The following is a 19,332-nucleotide window of genomic DNA, read 5'->3' as shown; positions in this document are numbered from 1 at the left end:
GTTTATTTGAAAGGCAAAGTTAATGAAGGAGAGAGAGTGAGTTTCCATCCGCTGGATGGATATCTCTAGATATCTGCAATGGCCAGAGGTGGGCCAGGCCAAAGCCAGGAACTTCTTCAGGGTTACCCATACAGTTGCAGGGGCCTGAGGACTTGGGCCATCCTCCATTTCTTTCCCAGGTGCATTAGCAGGGAGCTGGAATGGAAGTGGAGCAACTGGAACTCGAACTAGTGCCCTTATGGGATGCCGGTACTTCAGAAGATGACTTAACCTGATGTAGTACAGTGCTGGCCCCAATTGTCCTCACTTTAAAAAAATTGGGGCTGGCACCATGGCTTACTTGTCTAATCCTCTGCCTGCGGTGCCGGCATCCCATGTGGGCTCCGAGTTCTGGTCCTGGCTGCCCCTCTTCCGGTCCAGCTCTCTGCTGTGGCCCGGGAAGGCAGTGGAGTGCTTGGGCACTTGCACCCGCATGGGAGACCGGGAGCAGGTGCCTGGCTCTTGGCTTCGAATCAGCGTAGCTCCGGCCATGGTGGCCCTTTGGGGGGTGAGCCAATGGAGGGAAGACCTTTCTCTCTGTCTCTCTCACTAACTCTACCTGTCAAATAAATTAAAAAAAAAAATCATTTATATTTATTAGAGAAGAGAGAGACAGAGAAAGGCTACAAAAACTGGTCAGTTTGGGTCTCCTGCATGGATTGCAGGGACACAGGTACTTGAACCTTTATCTGCTTCTTCTAGGGGTGTGCATCAGCAGGAAGCTGGATTCGAGCTGACCTAGGACTTGAACCTGGGTCCTCTGATATGGTATGTGGGTATCCCAAGCAGTACTTTTTTCTTTTCTTTTCTTTTTTTTTTTTTGACAGGCAGAGTGGACAGTGAGAGAGAGACAGAGAGAAAGGTCTTCCTTTTCCTTTGGTTCACCCTCCAATGGCTGCTGCGGCCGGCACACCGCGCTGATCCGGAGGCAGGAGCCAGGAGCCAGGTGCTTCTCCTGGTCTCCCATGCAGGTGCAGGGCCCAAGGACTTGGGCCATCCTCCACTGCACTCCTGGGCCACAGCAAAGAGCTGGACAGGAAGAGGAGCGACCGGGACAGAATCTGGTGCTCCGACTGGGACTAGAACCCAGGATAGGATTAACCTATTGAGCCGTGGGGCAGGCCCCCAAGCAGTATTTTTAACTGCTGTGCTGAACATCTGCCTGGTTCTTTGTTTTAGTAATGTGTTGTTGATGCTCTGTGAGTTCTCTTGATCTGGCCATAATTAGTTTATGTGAATACCATGTGATAGGCAGGATTCTGTGTGCCACCTTGCCAGGTGAAAAGTTTTAACCTCACATTAAAAAAAGTTATGTATAGACAGATACTGCAAATAGTTATATATAGACAGATATTGCAAATAGTTTCTTTGAAAATCCTATAGATATGTCATGGATTCTTTTACTCTAGGGATTAGAATGTTACTGAAAAATACAAATAATGCATGCTAGTGTCACCTGCTACCTAAATTATCAGTTGTGTGTGGTTTACTAAACAGTATTGATGTGAGTGGTTACTTCCTCAGAATAAATACTTAAATTATTGTAAAGTCTTTAATTTTCTAAATGTTTACTTCATAAACTGATTTAGAGGGATATCTGTTCAGTTTGTTTAATATGGTTTCTGACTGTGGAAACTAGCTTTCTGGACTCAGTCCCACTGATTTAGTGGTCTTTGTCAGATTTCACATCCTTTAGAGAACACTATTCCTAATTTTCCTTAGAAATTAAAACCAAGGAACCAGAATGTATTGTAGTTTACCCAAATTTCCTCTGCTCTCTAGTTTATTTTTTTCTGTATTTAAAATGTTTCTCCTAGTTTATTCTAAGGGAAGTTTCCCTTCATAGTTCTGTAATAAACATTGTTAACTGCTTTACTGGAAATTCTTCAGTAACTGCTGTGTTTTCCCTGGACCTTTTTGAAATATTTATAGTGTATCCAGGCAAAAATCTCTGGGGACAGCTGGGTTGTATTGGAATGTATCCACCTGCACAATAGTCTGCTCCACTGGAATGTCAGGCCTTAAGAAAAGGCTTTTGTCTTTGTGTTCAGGATCAGCAACACCTGCTTTTTGTCTTTGTGTGCAGGATCAGCAACACCTGCTATAGGTTGTTTCATAAATGTTGAGAGGGCAAATAAAAGTAAACAGCTGCCATACATTCACTAGGAGTTTATTGAGTGTTGTGTTGTCATTTTCTGTGGTATAATTTCTGTGTGATTTAATACTGAAAAAAATGAACGGTCCAAGTAAAATCTAACTTTCCCCTTTGTACTTTGTAATATTTTGCTGTTTTGCTTTAGTTTACCTTTCTGAAGTGAAACAATATTAAAGGACTATTTAATGCTCAAATACAGCCATTAAATATAAACAAATACTGCTTCATTCCCATTATCCAGCTGAGTTAGTATCTAGTAAGCAGACTTCAAAATGTGCTATCCATATAGTTGAAGGGTTTTTTGCAGTAGTGGCTATGGGACAGGGTGGTTTTGGTTGTAACCTGAAGAGTAACAGTAGCATGATAGAATATTCCCTCTACACTTTTTTTTTCTTAAAAACAAAAAGATTGATTTATTTGTTTGAAAGGCAGGGTTACAGAAAGAGGGAGGGAGGGAGGGAGGGAGAGAGAGAGATAGAGAGAGAGAGAGAGATCCCTACCACTTATTCACTCCTCCGATGGCTGAAATGGCCAGAGCTTGGCCAGACCGAGGCTAGGAGCTTCATCTAGGTCTCCCACGTAGGTGCAAGGGCCCAAGGACTTAGGCCATCTTCTTCTGCTTTCCCAGGTGCATTAGCAGGGAGCTGGATCAGAAGTGGAACAGCCAAGACTCAAACTGCTCATATGGAATGCTTATATGGCATTGAAGGAGGTGGCTTAACCTGCTGCACTACATTGCCAGCCCCATCCTCCACTTCTGCAGTATTAAACTGTCTAATACAGAGGTTTCCTTCTTCCATCCCTCCTTCCCTCCTTTCCTTCCTTGACTTAATTATTTATCTGAAAGGCGGAAGGAGAGAGGGACAGAGAGAGGGGTCTTCCATCTGCTGGTTCACTCCCAGATGGCCACAACAGCTAGGGCTGCGCCAGGCTAAAGCAAGGAACTTCTTCTGGGTCTCCCAAGTGGGTGAAGGGGCCCAAGGATTTGGGCCATCTTCTGCAGCTTTTCCAAGGCGTATTAGCAAGGAGCTGGATCGGAACTGGAGCAGCCAGGACATGAACTGTTGCTCATAATGGGATGCCAGTGTCACGGGCGATGTCTTAACCTGTATAACAGCACTGGCCCCAATATAGAGGTTTTCTTACCTGTATTTGAAATTACAGATGTTATGTATGTACAAAGTTTCATTTGAATTATGTCTTCTCAAATATATTTTCATTGTATTTTATTGATTCTAAGACATTTTAAAATCTGAAATGGATTTATGACTTTATTGGTAATATTTTATAATTTATTAAATGAATGAGACATCATAGAGTTTATGCCATCTGATATTTGATGAAAGACAGTATTTAAATATATATTTTTGACAGGCAGAGTGGATAGAGAGACAGACAGAGAGAAAGGTCTTCCTTTGCCGTTGGTTCACCCTCCAATGGCCACTGCGGCCTGCGCATCTCGCCGATCCGAAGCCAGGAGCCAGGTGCTTCTCCTGGTCTCCCATGCGGGTGCAGGGCCCAAGGACTTGAGCCATCCTCCACTGCCTTCCTGGGCCATAGCAGAGAGCTGGCCTGGAAGAGGGGCAACCGGGATAGAATTCGGCACCCCAACCAGGACTAGAACCCGGTGTGCCGGCACCGCAAGGCGGAGGATTAGCCTGTTAAACCATGGCGCCGGCCAGTATTTAAATATTTTTAAAACATACATTGAAGTGACTGTATATCAGGTTTAAAATACTGGACTCTCCCATCCCGTTAACATGTGTTCTCATTTATTAACTGAATAGTAAGCAGTAAATTTAAATTTAAGCTTAACTGTATTTTAGTGAAACATTTTTAATCTCATGTGAATTTTTATTTTAGAGACCAAAGAAAAATTGTTGTACCTGTTAAACCTTCATTTCATAAACAGAGTATTACTTTCTGATTTTTTTCCTGTTAATTATATGAAGTGGTTAACACTAAATATTTGTACAAATTATGTGTCTGAATGATGCATGAAATTCAATTCTAAGTTTTTAAATCACCCAGTAACTGTATTCTTGACATTTTTTATGTCAATAAATAGTGTTCTTAATAGTGGGGTTGTAAGTGATATCTTTGAAACAACCTGTGAGGATTATGGGCCTAGTTAGGGACGTAGAACAGTGTTTTTTTCTGAGCCTAGAACTGTGCCAGGTGTTAATGATTCACATTTGTGCTTTACTGAGTGAGTGTTCAGTGCTGATGGGATGGCAGGCTCATCCAACTAGGAGTGCCATGAGGGAACAAGTGTGGTAATCCAGAATAGAGTGCAGAGTGAAGTAGAGGGAGAGACACAGAGGTCTTCTGTCTGCTTTCGCTTCCTAAAAGGCCACAGCAGTCAGAGCTGGGCCACCTAAAGTGAGATGCTTCTTCCAGGTCTCTGGCTTGGGCCATCTACTGCTTTCCCAGGCCATTTGCAGGGAGCTGGTTGAGAAGTGGAGCAGCTGGGACCCAAACTGATGTCCGTATGGCTTAACCTACTATGCCATAGCACCGGCCCTTTGTTAGTGTTCTAAAATACTCTGCTAGATATAGGGAATTTCGGCCCTAAGAATTTACTTTAAAGTTTATTGTATATTTTTAAGGTATACATATATGATGTTATGAGATACATTTATGATTAGGTTACTATAGTGAAACAGATTAATATATGCATGTTTCTTTGTTTCTACCTGGCCCCCCATCCCCTCGACCCCTGTGGGGATGGGGGGTGGAGCCACAGGAGTAGCTGTAAATTCATTTAGCAAAAATCCTGAATACAATATGCTATTAACTATAGTCCTCTTGTTGTACATTGGAGCTTTCCACTTGTTCATTTCACATATCTGTTACTTTGTATCTGTTGACCTAAAATTTCCATAGTTCTCCACCCCTGGTAATCACTCTTACTCTCGATCTCTGTTTATTTGACTTCTTTTTCTTTTTTTTTTAGATTCCATAGGCCCAGTGAACCTGAAACATCAGTTGTAGGTTATATTTTTTCCTTTATATTTTTTTCCAATTATAAGAAAGTTTACCAGTGCCACATGTTTTTCCACAGTTCTACCAACATTGTATTTATGTTTTATGGTTATGTAATAACTTCATAGATCTTAATAGTTTTCTTGTTTATCTTTCTTGTTTACCAGTGGTGTTTCATGTCTGTCTATGTGTGTATCTGTTTACTACAAAGTCAGTCTAACTGGTTATAGATAATAACAGGTTTTAATAGTTTAAAAATTAAGTTGAAAATTTTTGTACTTTGTGTTTTCTTTTTTAAAGATTAAAAAAAGAATATTTGAAAGGCAGAATGACAGAGAGAGAGAGAGACAGTGAGATCTTCCATCCATTGAGTCACTCTCCAGATGCAGTAGCAGGGGCCAATCCAGGCTGAAACCAGGAGCCTGGAACTCCATTAGGGTCTCTTACATGGCTGGCAGGGGCTCAAGTACTTGGACCATCTTCTGCTGCCTTGCGGGTCACATTATCAGGGAGCTGCATCAGAAGCAGAACAGCTGGGACTCGAATTGCTGCTCTGATATAGGATGCCAGCGTTGCAAGTGGCAGCTTAATGTGTTCTACCACAGAACTCACCCTTGTTTATCTTTTTTTTTTTTTAAAAATATTTATATATTGATTTAAAAGGCAAAATGATGGGGGGGGGGGAGAGAGAAAGAGAGAGGGAGAGAGGGAGAGAGGTAGGAGGTAGAGGTAGAGGTAGATATAGGTATTTTCCATTTGCTGGTTCACTCTCCAGATGGCTACAACAGCCAGGAGCCAGGGATTCTGTCCTGATCTACCATGTAGGTGGCAGGGTCCCAAGTATTTGGGTCATCTTCTGCCTTCTCAGACATATTAGCAGGAAGCTGGATCAGAGGTGGAACCAGCTGGGACTCGAACTGGCTCACCAATATGGAATGCCAGTGTTGGCTTGGTAGCTTGTTGAACCAAAATGCCAGCCCATTATATATATATGTTTTTTTTTTTTTTACAGGCAGAGTGGATAGTGAGAGAGACAGAGAGAGAGAAAGGTCTTCTTATTGCCGTTGGTTCACCCTCTAATGGTCGCTGCGGCCGGCGCATCACGCTGATCCGAAGCCAGGAGCCAGGTGCTTCTCCTGGTCTCCCATGCAGGTGCAGGGCCCAAGCACCTGGGCCATCCTCCACTGCCTTCCCGGGCCATAGCAGAGAGCTGTCCTGGAAGAGGGGCAACCGGGATAGAATCCGGCGCTCCAACCGGGAGTAGAACCCGGTGTGCCGGCACCGCAAGGCGGAGGATTAGCCTGTTAAGTCACAGCGCCGGCCATAGGCAGTGGCTTAAACCTGCCCTACCACAAGGCTGGCTGCAAAGGTTGTTTTACAGTCAGTCCATGACAGCTTGCTTTTATGTCCTCAAAGCAGCATGGATCAGCAGTGGTTCCAACACATGGGTCGAGGTAGGGGACAGAGGCAAGGCAATAGCATTTCTTCTTTTTTCTTCCCTGTCCAGCAGATCCCTCTTGAATTGGGCTCTTGGGTTTGACCATTGAGATATGTTGCGTTGGACCTAAAGGTGTTCATCACTGGTGTAGTTAAAGTTTTATGAAAAAATAAAAGATTCTTAGTACATTTAAAGCCATCCTTTTCTTTTCCAACCCTTTCTCTTTTCCCAGAGGTGATTACTACTATGGTTTTTAATAACTTTAAAATTATTATTATTATTATTGTTTTTTTTTTTTTTTGACAGGCAGAGTGGACAGTGAGAGAGAGAGACAGAGAGGAAGGTCTTCCTTTTGCCGTTGGTTCACCCTCCAATGGCCGCCGCGGTAAGCGCGCTGCGGCCAGCGCACCGCGCTGATCCGATGGCAGGAGCCAGGTGCTTCTCCTGGTCTCCCATGGGGTGCAGGGCCCAAGGACTTGGGCCATCCTCCACTGCACTCCCTGGCCACAGCAGAGAGCTGGCCTGGAAGAGGGGCAACCGGGACAGGATCGGTGCCCCGACCGGGACTAGAACCCGGTGTGCCGGCGCCGCAAGGCGGAGGATTAGCCTAGTGAGCCGCGGCGCTGGCCTTTAAAATTATTTTTTAATACTTTTCTATAAACTGCTTTGTACTTTTGCTACATGTGTATGTACCTGTAAGCAGTATAAAAGCCTGTTTATATATCAATCTTGGTGTGCTTTTTGTTTGTAACTGAGGTAAAATACATACAAGAAAATTATATTTTTAGTTTTACAGTTAAGTAGTATTAAGTATATTCACAGCATAAACCAATCTCTAGAATATTTTCATCTTGGGAGAATGAAGCTCTATCCATTAAACAACATGTTTTAAAAATTCTAGCTTTGATTAACACTTGTCATTGTAAATATCCTGTCATTGATTATACCATGTTCCGCTTAGGCTACTTCTAAGTTTTCCCTGTTAGAAACAGTGTTCAGTGTTCATGCTTCCTGGAACACTTGCTGCAATTTTTCTGGGCCTGTGCCTGGATCTCTGTCAACATATTACTAGTTTGCTTGTCAAAGTAGTTTTATCAGTTTATTCTAACCTTAATAGTGATTGAACTTCCATTCTCTACTGTACATCTCTATTGGAAGCAAGAGTTGCCAGACTTAATATTTGAAATGGCCACAGCATCCAGGTCTGGGCTTGGCCAAAGCCAGGAGACAGAAACTCCATCCTGGTCTCCCACATTGGTGGGCAGAGTCCCCTAGCATTTGGCATATTGTTTGCTGCCTTTCATGGTGTATTATCAGGAAGGTGGAATGGAAGCTGAGTACTTGAACTGGCAGCAGCCATCCTCTGCTGCTTTCCCAGGTGCATTAGCAGGGAGCTGGACCAGAACTGGAGCAGCTGGTACTTGAACCTGCACTCATATGGGATGCTGGCGCTGCAGGCTGGGGCTTTAACCCTCTGCACCACAGCGCTGGCCCCTGGACCTCCTTTTTTCTTTTTCTTTTTCTTTTTCTTTTTCTTTTTCTTTTTCCCTCCCTCCCTCCCTCCCTCCCTTCTTCCTTCCTTCCTTCCTTCCTTCCTTCCTTCCTTCCTTCCTTCCTTCCTTCCTTCCTTTTTTTAAGATTTATTTATTTGAAAGAGTTACAGAGAGGCAGGGGCAGAAAGAGAGAGAGGTCTTCATCTACTGGTTCACTCCCCAGATGACTGCAACAGTTGGAGCTGCGCCAATCCAAAGTGAGGAGCCTTGAACCTCTTCCAGGTCTCCCACAAGGGTGCGGGAGCCCAAGGACTTGGGCCATCTTCTGCTTTCCCAGGCCATAGCAGAGAGCTGGATTAGGAAGTGGAGCAGCTGGGACCTGAACTGGTGCCCATATGGGATGGTGGCACTGCAAGTGGTGGTTTTTATCTGCTATGTCACAGTACTGGCCCCAGGACCTCCTTATTTCTAATGTGTGCCCCATTTTTTCTGGATTTGTCTTTTCCTTGATTTCTAGGAGGAATTCTTTCTATATTTTAGATACTAACATTTTGTTATATGTTCTTTCAGGCTCTGGCAAATCTTTTCATTTGTCCTGTCTTTTGTGCTTGTTTTGCTGTAAGAAACCCTTACTTGGCCGGCGCCGTGGCTTAACAGGCTAATCCTCCGCCTTGCGGCGCCGGCACACCAGGTTCTATTCCCAGTTGGGGCGCCAGATTCTATCCCGATTGCCCCTCTTCCAGGCCAGCTCTCTGCTATGGCCCTGGAAGGCAGTGGAGGATGGCCCAAGTCCTTGGGCCCTGCACCCGCATGGGAGACCAGGAGAAGCACCTGGCTCCTGGCTTCGGATCAGCGTGATGCGCCCACCGCAGCGGCCATTGGAGAGTGAACCAACGGCAAAAAGGAAGACCTTTCTCTGTCTCTCTCTCACTATCCACTCTGCCTGTCAAAAAAAGAAAAAAGAAAAAAAGAAACCCTTATTTATATCCCCAAAGTTATAACGATGTCTTTTTTTTTTTTTTTTAGATTTAAAAGTATTAGAGTAAAAGGCCTCTAGGCAGAGCAGCTTGGAGAGGGGCTTCCAAGAGAGGAATAAACTCAAAGGATTGGTGGCAGTGGGCTTTTTAAGTACAATTTCTGAAGGGGGGGGGGAACCCAAAACTTGACAATCAATTTGGCATTCAGTTACCAGTTGGGGACAAAAGCCTTCAAAAGATCTCATTTACAATTCTCCATCCTGTCTGGCCTGCTAAGGGTGGGATAGGTAACTTGTTTTCATCTGAAGCTGTGAGCTCAGGAAGAGCTCCCTTGCTATTCTCATGGTAAATTTGGAGATTCCAAAGGAAGGGAGGGTGGCTTGTTTGTTCTTGCTAAAGATAACTTTTTGGAGAAAGAAGCAAATATTTTATACCTCAAATTCCATTGGGATCTATTTATTAACCCATCTGACTCATCACATTCCCTCCTCCAGAAGATGGAAACCCTAACGTCTGATAGGGGAACTGGGCGATGAGCACTCTGGCTGCTTCTTGCTGAAAAGGGGTGTCTTTGGGGAGGGGAATCAAGGCAGGGTTGCAGCAGGAGGTGGCTTCTCCAGGGGGATGCAGTGCCAGCTTGCAGAAACTGCTTCCATTGGAGGTTTCATGTGCATGGCCACCTAGACTTTTACTTTTTCAAGTCCAGAGAAAACAAATTAACGAGCAGTTTAAACTCAAAGAATCTAAAATCACAGGATCTAAAACTGAGGACAGAGTCATTAGGGCCCTAAGAAAAGGCCCTAAACCATGAGCAAGTTTTTTTTCATTGTATAGGGATGTCTTATAGTGAAATCTATTTTGCTCTTTGTACTTGGACATTTAATCTACCTAGACTTGATTTTTATTTATACTGTGAGAATAGGAATCTTAATTTCATTTTATTTCACATATCTATACAATATTCCAACACCATTAACTTTTATTTTTTTCTTTTTTATTTGAAATAGCTTCAGATTTACAGAAAAGAATTCCTTTATACCTTCACCCAGACTTACCAGATGGTTAACATTTAACATTTGTACATGTGCTTGCATGCTTTCTTCATGCTTGGTATACACATTTGCACAGACATACGCGTTTTTTTCAGAACCATTCAGGTGTAAGAACATTGTCCTCTGCACCCTGAATACTTCATTGTGTATTTACTGAAAATCAAAACGTTTTCTACAACACGACAGATAATTATCAGCATCAGGAAATTAACTGATGAGGAATTGTTATCTACAGACCTTATTCAGATTCTGCCAGTTTTCCCCCTGATGTCCTTTAAAGCAAATTAATAGTAACTTTTTTCCTGGTACCAAGGTTGCATTTTGTTGTCTGTATCTCTAGGCTTTTAACTTGGATTCCTCACCCTCCCCCCCCCCTCCCCTTCTTGGAGAGGCAGAGTATAAGAGAAAGCTTCCTTTTTTTTTTTTTTGACAGAGTTAGATATATAGAGAGAGACAGAGGACAGAGAAAGGTCTTGCTTCTGTTGTTTCACCCCCCTAAATGGCTGCCATGGCCGGCGCCGCACTGATCTGAAGCCAGGAGCCAGGTGCTTCCTCCCGGTCTCCCATGCATGTGCAGGAGCCCAAGCACTTGGGCCATCCTCCACTGCCCTCCCGGGCTGCAGTAGAGAGCTGGACTGGAAGAGGAGCAACTGAGACTAGAACCCAGTGCCCATATGGGATGCTGGCTCCACAGTCGGAGGATTAACCAAGTGAGCATGGCGCCGGCCCGTGAATTTTTTAATTTAGGCAGGTTGCTTTATTTATTTATTTTTAAAGATTTATTTATTTGAAAGTGATTTAGAGGTGCTATTGCTGTGGCACAGCAGGTTAAAGCCTGTGTCTGCAGCAATGGCATCCCATATGGGCGCCAGTTTTGAGTCCCAGCTGTTCCACTTCTGATCTAGCTTTCTGCTATGGCCTGGGAAGGCAGTAGAAGATGGCCCAAGGCCTTGGGCCCCTGCACCCCTGTGGGAGACTGGGAAGAAGCTCTTGGCTCCTGGCTTTGGATCAGTGCAGCACTGGCTGTTGGAACCTTCTCGGGGAGTGAACGGGCAGATGGAGGAGCTTTCTCTCTGCCTCTCTGTAATTCTGCCCTTTAAATAAATAAATAAATAAATAAATCTTAAAGAAATATATTTTTTCATCTGCTGATTTACTCCCCAAATGGCCACAATAGCCAGGGCTGGCCAGGAGCCTGAAGCTCCATCTAGGTCTCCCATGTGGGTGGCACAGGTGGTTGCTTTCCTAAGCACATTAGCAGGGAGCTCGTTTGGAATTGGAGCACCCAGGACTCAAACAGGATGCTTATGTGGGATGCTGGCGTTGCAGGCAGCAGCTTAACCTGGTACACCACAACACCAGCCCCTTATTCAGTTTATTGATGTTCTTTACTCAAACTTTATTTCTCCATTGACATCTGGTATTGTTTTACCGGTTCTTTGCCCAGTGATTGGTGTTCTTTACAGTGCACCTGGAGAGTTGCTTCTCTAAGGAGCCCTTCCTTGTCCCTTAAGTTGGGCTTAGTTGTCCTTTCTGTGTGCTCACAAAGGACTTTCATGTTGATTTATTTATTTGAAAGGCTGAGTTACAGAGAGGCAGAGAGAGAGAGAGAGGGAGAGAAAGTCATCCATCCGCTGGTTCACTCCCCAAATGGCTGCTGGAGATGTGCCGATCCGAAGCCAGGAGCCAGGAACTTCTTCTAGGTCTCAACATGTGGGTGCAGGAGCCCAAGGACTTGGGCCATCTGTTACTTCCCCAGGCCATAGCAAAGAACTGGGTTAGAAGTGGAGCAGCCGGGACTTGAACCAGTGCCCTTATGGGATACTGGCACTGCAACTCCATCTAGGTCTCCCACATGGGTGGCAGGGACTCAGGTACTTGAGCCATCCTTTGCTGCCCCTTAGGATGTGCACTAGCTGGAAGCTGGGTCAAAAGTGGAGTAGCTAGGATTCTACCAGGCATGCTGATGTGGGACTTGGGTGTCCCAAGTGGTGACTCAGCTACTGTGCCAAATGGCTGCCCTGGAAAGTTTCTTTATTAAAAGAACAGGGTTGGAGGCCTGGTGCTGTAGCATAATGGATAAAGCTGCTTCCTCCAGTTGCTGGCATCCCATTTGGTTGCCGGTTTGAGTCCCAGCTGCTCCACTTCCGATCCAGGTTTCTGCTATGATCTGGGAAAGAAGTGGAAGATGACCCAGGTCCTTGGGTCCCTGCACTTGTGTGGGAGACCCAGAAGAAGCTCCTGAATCCTGGCTTTGGATTGGCCCAGCTCTGGCCATTGCAGTCATTTGGGGAGTGAACAGTGGATGGAAGACTTCTCTGTCTCTGTCTGCCTCTGCTTCTCTGTAACTCTGCATTTCAAATAAAGAAATCTTAAAAAAAAGAACAGGGTTAGTTTTTGCTAAAGGTACCTGCTAAGGGGTTTTTCCCTATTCCTCTCAGATTTGCAGGGCTTGGGGACAATTTTTGCAGGAAGCTAGGAAAGTGAGTATGGTCCTGGACCTGGTGGGTTGCAGGTGAGACAACTCTGTTATTAGAAAGGACTTGGGCTGGCTCACTAGGGCTAATCCTCCACCTGTGGTGCTGGCACCCCCGGGTTCTAGTCCTGATTGGGGGTGCCGGATTCTGTCCCGGTTGCCCTCTTCCAGTCCAGCTCTGCTGTGGCCCGGGAGTACAGTGGAGGATGGCCCAGGTCCTTGGGTACTGCACCCGCATGGGAGACCAGGAGGAAGCATCTGGCTCCCTGGCTTCGGATTGGCACAGTGCTGGCCGCAGCGGCCACTTGGGGGTGAACCAACAGAAAAAGGAAGACCTTTCTCTCTGTCTCTTTCTCTCACTAACTCTACCTGTAAAAAAAAAAATTTTTTTTAAAAAGAAAGGACTTTATGAAAATGCTGTTTTGACAAGATGCCTGAATATCAGTTTCATAGAATTCAGTCTAATAATTTGAACCCTCAGTTTTCTTACCCACTAAATGGTGACATTAATAATGGACAAGTTGAAGTTTAATGAATATTTCTGCTTGTGAAGCTTTTAGCAAGCATCTGTTACATAGGAAGTGTGTATGTGTGATTTTAGGGAGAACTCCTATTGTGGGGAAGGAACCAGAGCACTAAAATAAGGGTAGGATTCTTACTGCATTCCATCTTAGCAGGGTGTCCCCTCAGGTTTGTTGAAGAGTGGCAGAAGCCTGTGATCAAATAGTCAAAAAAGGTGAAGTCTCCTTGGACCTGTTACCCAACAAGACTAATATTTAAAAATGTCTTTGTCTCTCTCTCTCTCTCACTGTCCACTCTGCCTGTCAAAAAATAAAAAAATTAAAAAAAAAAATGTCTTTTCAAGCTTCAATTTCTGTGTTTTTCTCCTGTTAACTTGAAAAAGGCAAAAAGTTTGCTTTAAAACTAGAAAATCCTCTAGTCCCGGTCAGGGCGCCGGATTCTATCCCGGTTGCCCCTCTTCCAGGCCAACTCTCTGCTATGGCCCAGGAAGGCAGTGGAGGATGGCCCAGGTCCTTGGGCCTTGCACCCGCATGGGAGACCAGGAGAAGCACCTGGCTCCTGGCTTCGGATCGGCGAGATGCGCCGGCCACAGCGGCCATTGGAGGGTGAACCAACGGCAAAGGAAGACCTTTCTCTCTTTCTCTCTCACTATCCACTCCGCCTGTCAAAAAAAAAAAAAAAAAAAAAAAAAAAAAAAAAAAAAACCACAAAAAAAACCCTAGAAAATCCTTGTTCCTAGTAAGCATAATATGGCAAGACTCATTCTCCTGGTGTTTTGTTTTGTTTTTTTTCGTCAGTCTTTATTGCCTTTTTTGGGGGTGTATATTGGAATTAAAGGCAAATAATTGAGTGTCAGATAATCCTTCAGATTAATAACTGGAAGCATATTTGCCGTCAAGGTTTTGTTTATGAGTTGTACAAGTGTGAGTGGCGATTCATTGTTATGTCCTAACTGGAAAATGATTAGTGAGGAACCTGGAGGCTTGGATTCTTGGTTTGGTGACTATATCATCTGTAATGATATAATGATTGCCTGATTCTGAAGACACAGGGGTACCTCATGCATGCACAGTGCAGCTTTTGTGCAGCAACATTCCTATCTTCTGGCCTTTTGCTCTTCACAGGCTTTGGTGGTTAGGTGCCAGAAGACCAAGGTGCTCTAGCTTACTGGGTATTTGGTTTTGAATCTCACATTTTCCAAATAAATGATCTTTAGCTGTCATTCTTTAACATTAGCATTGCCAGGACTTGGTCTGTGACTCTTAAGACTGTATTTCCAAAATGCTATATGGAGACATGGTCAAAAGTTTAGCAATAACTAGGTTAGGCACTTTCATGGCATTTAGGTAAAAGGAAACACTGATTTTACATTGCTTATTTTGTAGTTTTAGGTACTTATAAAGATCACTTGACTGAATTGGTTATAACGAGGAGGCAAAGAAATTCAGTACAAATTTAAGAGAATTATTGAAGAATGGCTTTGTAATAGCAAGGGTAATGAAGCTTTTTAAAGATTACTTTATAAAGCAATTCAAGGGGTGGGAATTGTGGCACAGTGATTAAACTGCCACTTAGGATGTCTATATCCTGTGTCAGAGTACCTGTGTTCAAGTGATAGCTCTAATTCTGACGGTTTCCTGGTAATGCACGAATGATGGGAGGTAGCAGATTATGACTCAAGTACTTGAGTCCCTATGACCCACGTTGGAAACTCGGGTTCACTTCCGGGCTCCTGGCTTCATCTGGTCCAGCCCCAGCTGTTTTGGGCGTTTGTTCAGTGAACCAGCAGGTAGATGATCTCTCTATATATCTTTGTCTCTTTCCTCCCTTACCCTCCTCCCCCATTGCTCTCTGACTTTTTAATAAATGAAAGAAAAAACCCCTGAGCAAAACAATTCTCAGTAAAAAGAAAAAAAAATTCAGTAACAATAAGGTTTGGAAATTATGTCTACAAAAATACATCTACAGAAAAAAATTAACGTTGTTGTAATTTAAATAAAAAGTGTTTAGGATAAAATTTTTAGAGACCATCCTACAGGAATTTACAAAGACTTTTTTTTTTTTTTTTTCCCCATTAAAGATTCACCTGTTTATTTGAGAGGTAGAGTTACAAAGAGAGGGAGACTCAGAGAGAGGCTTTCCAGCTTCTGGCTTACTCCCCACATGGCTGTCATGACCGAAGCTGGGCCAATTAGACAGGAGCCAGGAGCTTCTTCTGGGTCTCCCACATGGGTACAGGGGCCCAAGGATCTGAGCCATCTTCTGCTTTTTCTAGGCCATCTACAGGGAGCTGGATCAGAAAGTGGAGCAGGAGTTTTAACAGACAGTGGCTTAAGCCATTATGCCACAACACTAGCCCCAAGAAATAGAAGTTTTATGTAATATGTTTAATCTAGACCCTAAAATGATCATAGTTGACATTTACTGTGTTTAAAGTGGATTACCTCATTTAATTTTCAGACTGATTCTGTGCAGTAGAAATCATTATCCCATTTTTATGGATAAGATGACTATGCTGAAGTCACCTGTCGGGCAAATGGCACAACTGGAACAACACTGGGCATCCTGATTCTAGATGATCCATGACGGGCTGCCTGTGTCACTGTTAGCTTGGTGCAGCTTGGTTATAAATAGCATGGCTGTGGTCTTAGAACTGCATCTTATTGTGAACCTGCCACTTAGAGCTTGTGATCTTGGGGAGGTTACATCATTTCAGTTTTGGCTTTTGGGGTTAAATGGATGATTATGTAGGATGGCACTTAGAGTACACAAAGAGTATCAACAAATTGTTGATAATCATAGTAATTGCAGTGACTCTTTACTGTCATTTATAATAACTCCATATTTCTGTGGCCTATGATTTTCAAATATTTTGTTTAATGAAGCACAGCACACAGTGGCTAGTGAGTTTTCTCTTTTTTTTGAGTTACAGTAATTACTGGTTTTTCATTATATAATCAGAAGAATTACTGTGGATTAGTAAGTGAAAGATATTTTGGTTTTGTGGGAGAAAAGTGAAAAAAAAAACAGCAGTTGCTTTTGAGGAGATAACAGTTTTTTCTTTCTGCTTTATAATTTGTGTGTGTGAGAGAGAGAAATTGAGATTGAGAGAGTATTCTGAGGGCATTTACATAATTTTTTAAGACTTGCGTGATGGCTTGGAGGTTTTGTGTCAGAGGCTGTTGAAAACGTGGAAGACTCCTTTGGTAGAGGGGTCAGGCTATTAATCCTTGGAAAGGAAATTTGTGGAAAATTGAAAGAATTATGGGTAGCTTCCAGGGATTGAAGGTCACAATGATGAGAAAGACCAGGGTCAGTGAGAATGAAGGAGTGGGAAATGTGAAAGGGTAAGGACATTCTCGGCAGTGGGATTTCTATGTCAAGATTTTAGGAATACAGTAAGGAGTGATACAGTGTAAAGAATAGAAACATGTATGGCATGGAGTCAGGATCTGAGAACAGTTAATAGTTGGTGAAGAGTTTGCTGTGTTGGACAAGGAAATGAAGAGAATAATATAGGGAACTGTTAGTCTATTTGCTCATGAGTCAGCTAACTCCTCAAATGATGCTGCTGACATGAGCTGCTGTGACGTGGCCAAGACAAGACATCATTGGCTAGGGGTAAGGGTCCTTACCAGTGGAAAGAGCACCTTTGGCAATTTAGAAGACACTACTTTTTGGTGCAGTTTGTAAAATGGAGCATAATTCTACTTTTTAAAAATGATTATAGAGTGTATATTAACGAATTTCAGCTTTTATGAACTTTCTGGTCATGCCTATTCCTTTTATTTATTTGAAAGAGTGACAGAGAGAGGGAGTGACAGAGAGAAAGTGAGGGAGATCATGCATCTGCCGGTTTACCCCACGAATGGCTTAATAGCCGGAGATGGAGCAGGAGGAAGCCAGGAACCTGTAGCTCCATCATGTGGGTGGTAAGGGCACAAGCATTTGGATCATTTTGTGCTGCCTTCCCAGTTGCATTAGCAGGGATCTGGATTGGAAGTGGGACAGCTGGGACTCTAATCTGTGCTCTGATCTGGCATCTTAATCTTCTGTGCCAAAGGGCGTCCCCCTGCATATTTATTTCTGTCCTTGACTAGGCATAGAAACCACCAGTAGGGAAAATGATTACTTTATGATGATTTCCTTATGATTGATTTATGACAGTTTAAGTAGGAATTTATATACATGCTCTGTACTGTTGATGTTTAAAGTGGTACTTTCTGTAATGTTTTTATTTTGAGGGGTTATTAGACTTAGCATTTTCTAGGGAAGAGTGATTTTTAATGAGAATTTTGTCTTTGGGGGAAATAACTTGTAAGGGTTGACCTGGAAAAAATGCAATTTAAATATGTGTACCTCTTACAGTTACAAGCTTTTTATATTTACATTGGCGTTCTTTTGTATAGGAGTTAAAGTTCCTCGTAATTTTCGCTTGTTGGAAGAACTTGAAGAAGGACAAAAAGGAGTAGGCGATGGTACGGTTAGCTGGGGCCTTGAAGATGATGAAGATATGACACTTACAAGGTGGACAGGCATGATTATTGGGCCACCAAGGGTCAGTGCTATAAATTATATATTCTTTCTGTTTATATATATATATAGTTATTTTAGAATGACCATTTAACTTTATACTATCGATATTAAAATAAATGTAACTTTTACCTGAAATAATTCCATTTACTAGTGCTTCCTGTGTGTGGGGTATAATGATTATCTGGAGGATTGGGAGGGGGAGATTGATACGGGCTTGCCATCAAGGTATTTGTGATTTAGTAGAGGAGAAAAAAGTCAATACAAATAACAGATGCTGATTTGGCAGAACAGGTTCACTACAGGACTTTAGAATATGTTTCTTCTAGCTGGAATAATTGAGGAAAGCTGAACAGTGGAGAAAGTTGCCTTTGGAATAAACCTTAAAGGACTCACTGGTAGGATTTCAGAAGGTGGTGATGGGGATGGAGAACATTCCAGATAGAGAGGAAAAAAGGTGAGGACCTGGAGGGGTTATTTGGGAAGAGCAATCATTCTGACATACATGTTACTAACTCCTTGTGTGTAACAGGGGTTTCTGAATTGGTTTGTATTGAGTACATGTTGTTATTGCCTTCCAATGTTTCACATGCCATGAAGCACTATAGGCTTCAATTTGTTGATCTTAAAAACCTATGATTCTTAATATTTTCTAGTATTACCATTGGCAACTGGCCCTTTGTATGTTAGTTTTAGGTCTGTCTTATGCTTATGAAGTTTTGATTTTATTCAAAACCTTTTTTCTAGATTAGGAAGCTTTCTCTTACATTGCATTACCTCCTCCAAGGTCCCTGACCACTGCAGTCACTGCAGTGAGTCTTTGAAATGTGCATTATGTAATGTTTTTGACTTGTTGGGAAGAATACCAGTTTAAAACTTTTTTGGTTTGATTTAAGATTTATTTATTTGAAAATAAGAGTTACAGAAAGAGAGAGAGAGAGAGAGAGAGAGAGAGAGAGAGAGAGAGAGAAAGGGGAAGAAAGAGAGATTGATTGATTCCATCTGCTAGTTCATTCCCCAGACTACAACCATGAGGGCTGAGCCAGGCTGAAGCCAGAAGCTTCATCTATATCTCCCATGTGTGTGGCAGGGGCCTCAACACTTGGGCTGTCTTCCTCTGCTCTTCCCAGGTGCATAAGCAGGGAGCTGGATCGGAAGCAGAGCAGCCAGATCTCAAACCAGCGCCCATAAGGGATGCTGGCATCTCAGGTGGTGTCTTTACCTGCTATACCACAATGCAGGCCTGATTAACTTTTTTTAAACGATGTATTTATTTATTTTGAAAGAGAAAGATACCTTCCACCCACTGGTTGACTCCCCAGGTGGCTGCAATGCCCAGCACTGGGCCAGGCTGAAGCCAGGAGCTACATCTGGGTCTCCCATGTAGGTGGCAGGGGGCCCAAACACTTGGACCATCTTTTGCTTCTTTTTCCAGGCCATTAGACGGGAGCTGGATTGAAAGTGGAGCAGCAGGGACATATGAACTGGCATCCCATATATGCTGGTGTTGCAGGTGATGGCTTTATCTGCCATGCCACAGCACCAGCCCCAGCAGTTTCATTTTTGGTGTGTTTGTGTGTTCAGTGTTCAGAAACAATGCTTTTTTGGTATTATTAATGTAGGAACTCTTCCAAGTTTTCTCATATGTAAATGGAGGTGCTA

General features: G+C 43.2%; 1 protein-coding gene across 4 annotated transcripts in view; it reads left to right on the top strand.

Moving 5' to 3' along the window:
* Positions 1 to 19,332, top strand: part of UBE2V2 (ubiquitin conjugating enzyme E2 V2) — a 45,791-nt gene that overhangs the window by 11,130 nt on the left and 15,329 nt on the right. Inside the window, exons 1-3 of one of the 4 annotated variants that reach the window (XM_062188513.1) lie at positions 790 to 807; positions 5,151 to 5,184; positions 17,547 to 17,695. In XM_062188513.1, the coding sequence (XP_062044497.1) occupies positions 17,651 to 17,695 (45 nt within the window). In that variant the 5' untranslated portion in view covers positions 790 to 807; positions 5,151 to 5,184; positions 17,547 to 17,650. Of the gene's footprint in view, positions 1 to 741; positions 808 to 5,150; positions 5,185 to 17,546; positions 17,696 to 19,332 lie in introns of those variants that run through there. The other 3 variants (XM_062188511.1, XM_062188512.1, XM_062188510.1) reach the window with 3 other exon arrangements.

Source organism: Lepus europaeus, chromosome 4 (assembly GCF_033115175.1).
Source record: "Lepus europaeus isolate LE1 chromosome 4, mLepTim1.pri, whole genome shotgun sequence".
Classification (NCBI taxonomy): Eukaryota; Metazoa; Chordata; class Mammalia; order Lagomorpha; family Leporidae; genus Lepus; species Lepus europaeus.
Note: the sequence above shows the minus strand (reverse complement) of the source record. Positions and strands in the feature narration are given on the sequence as shown.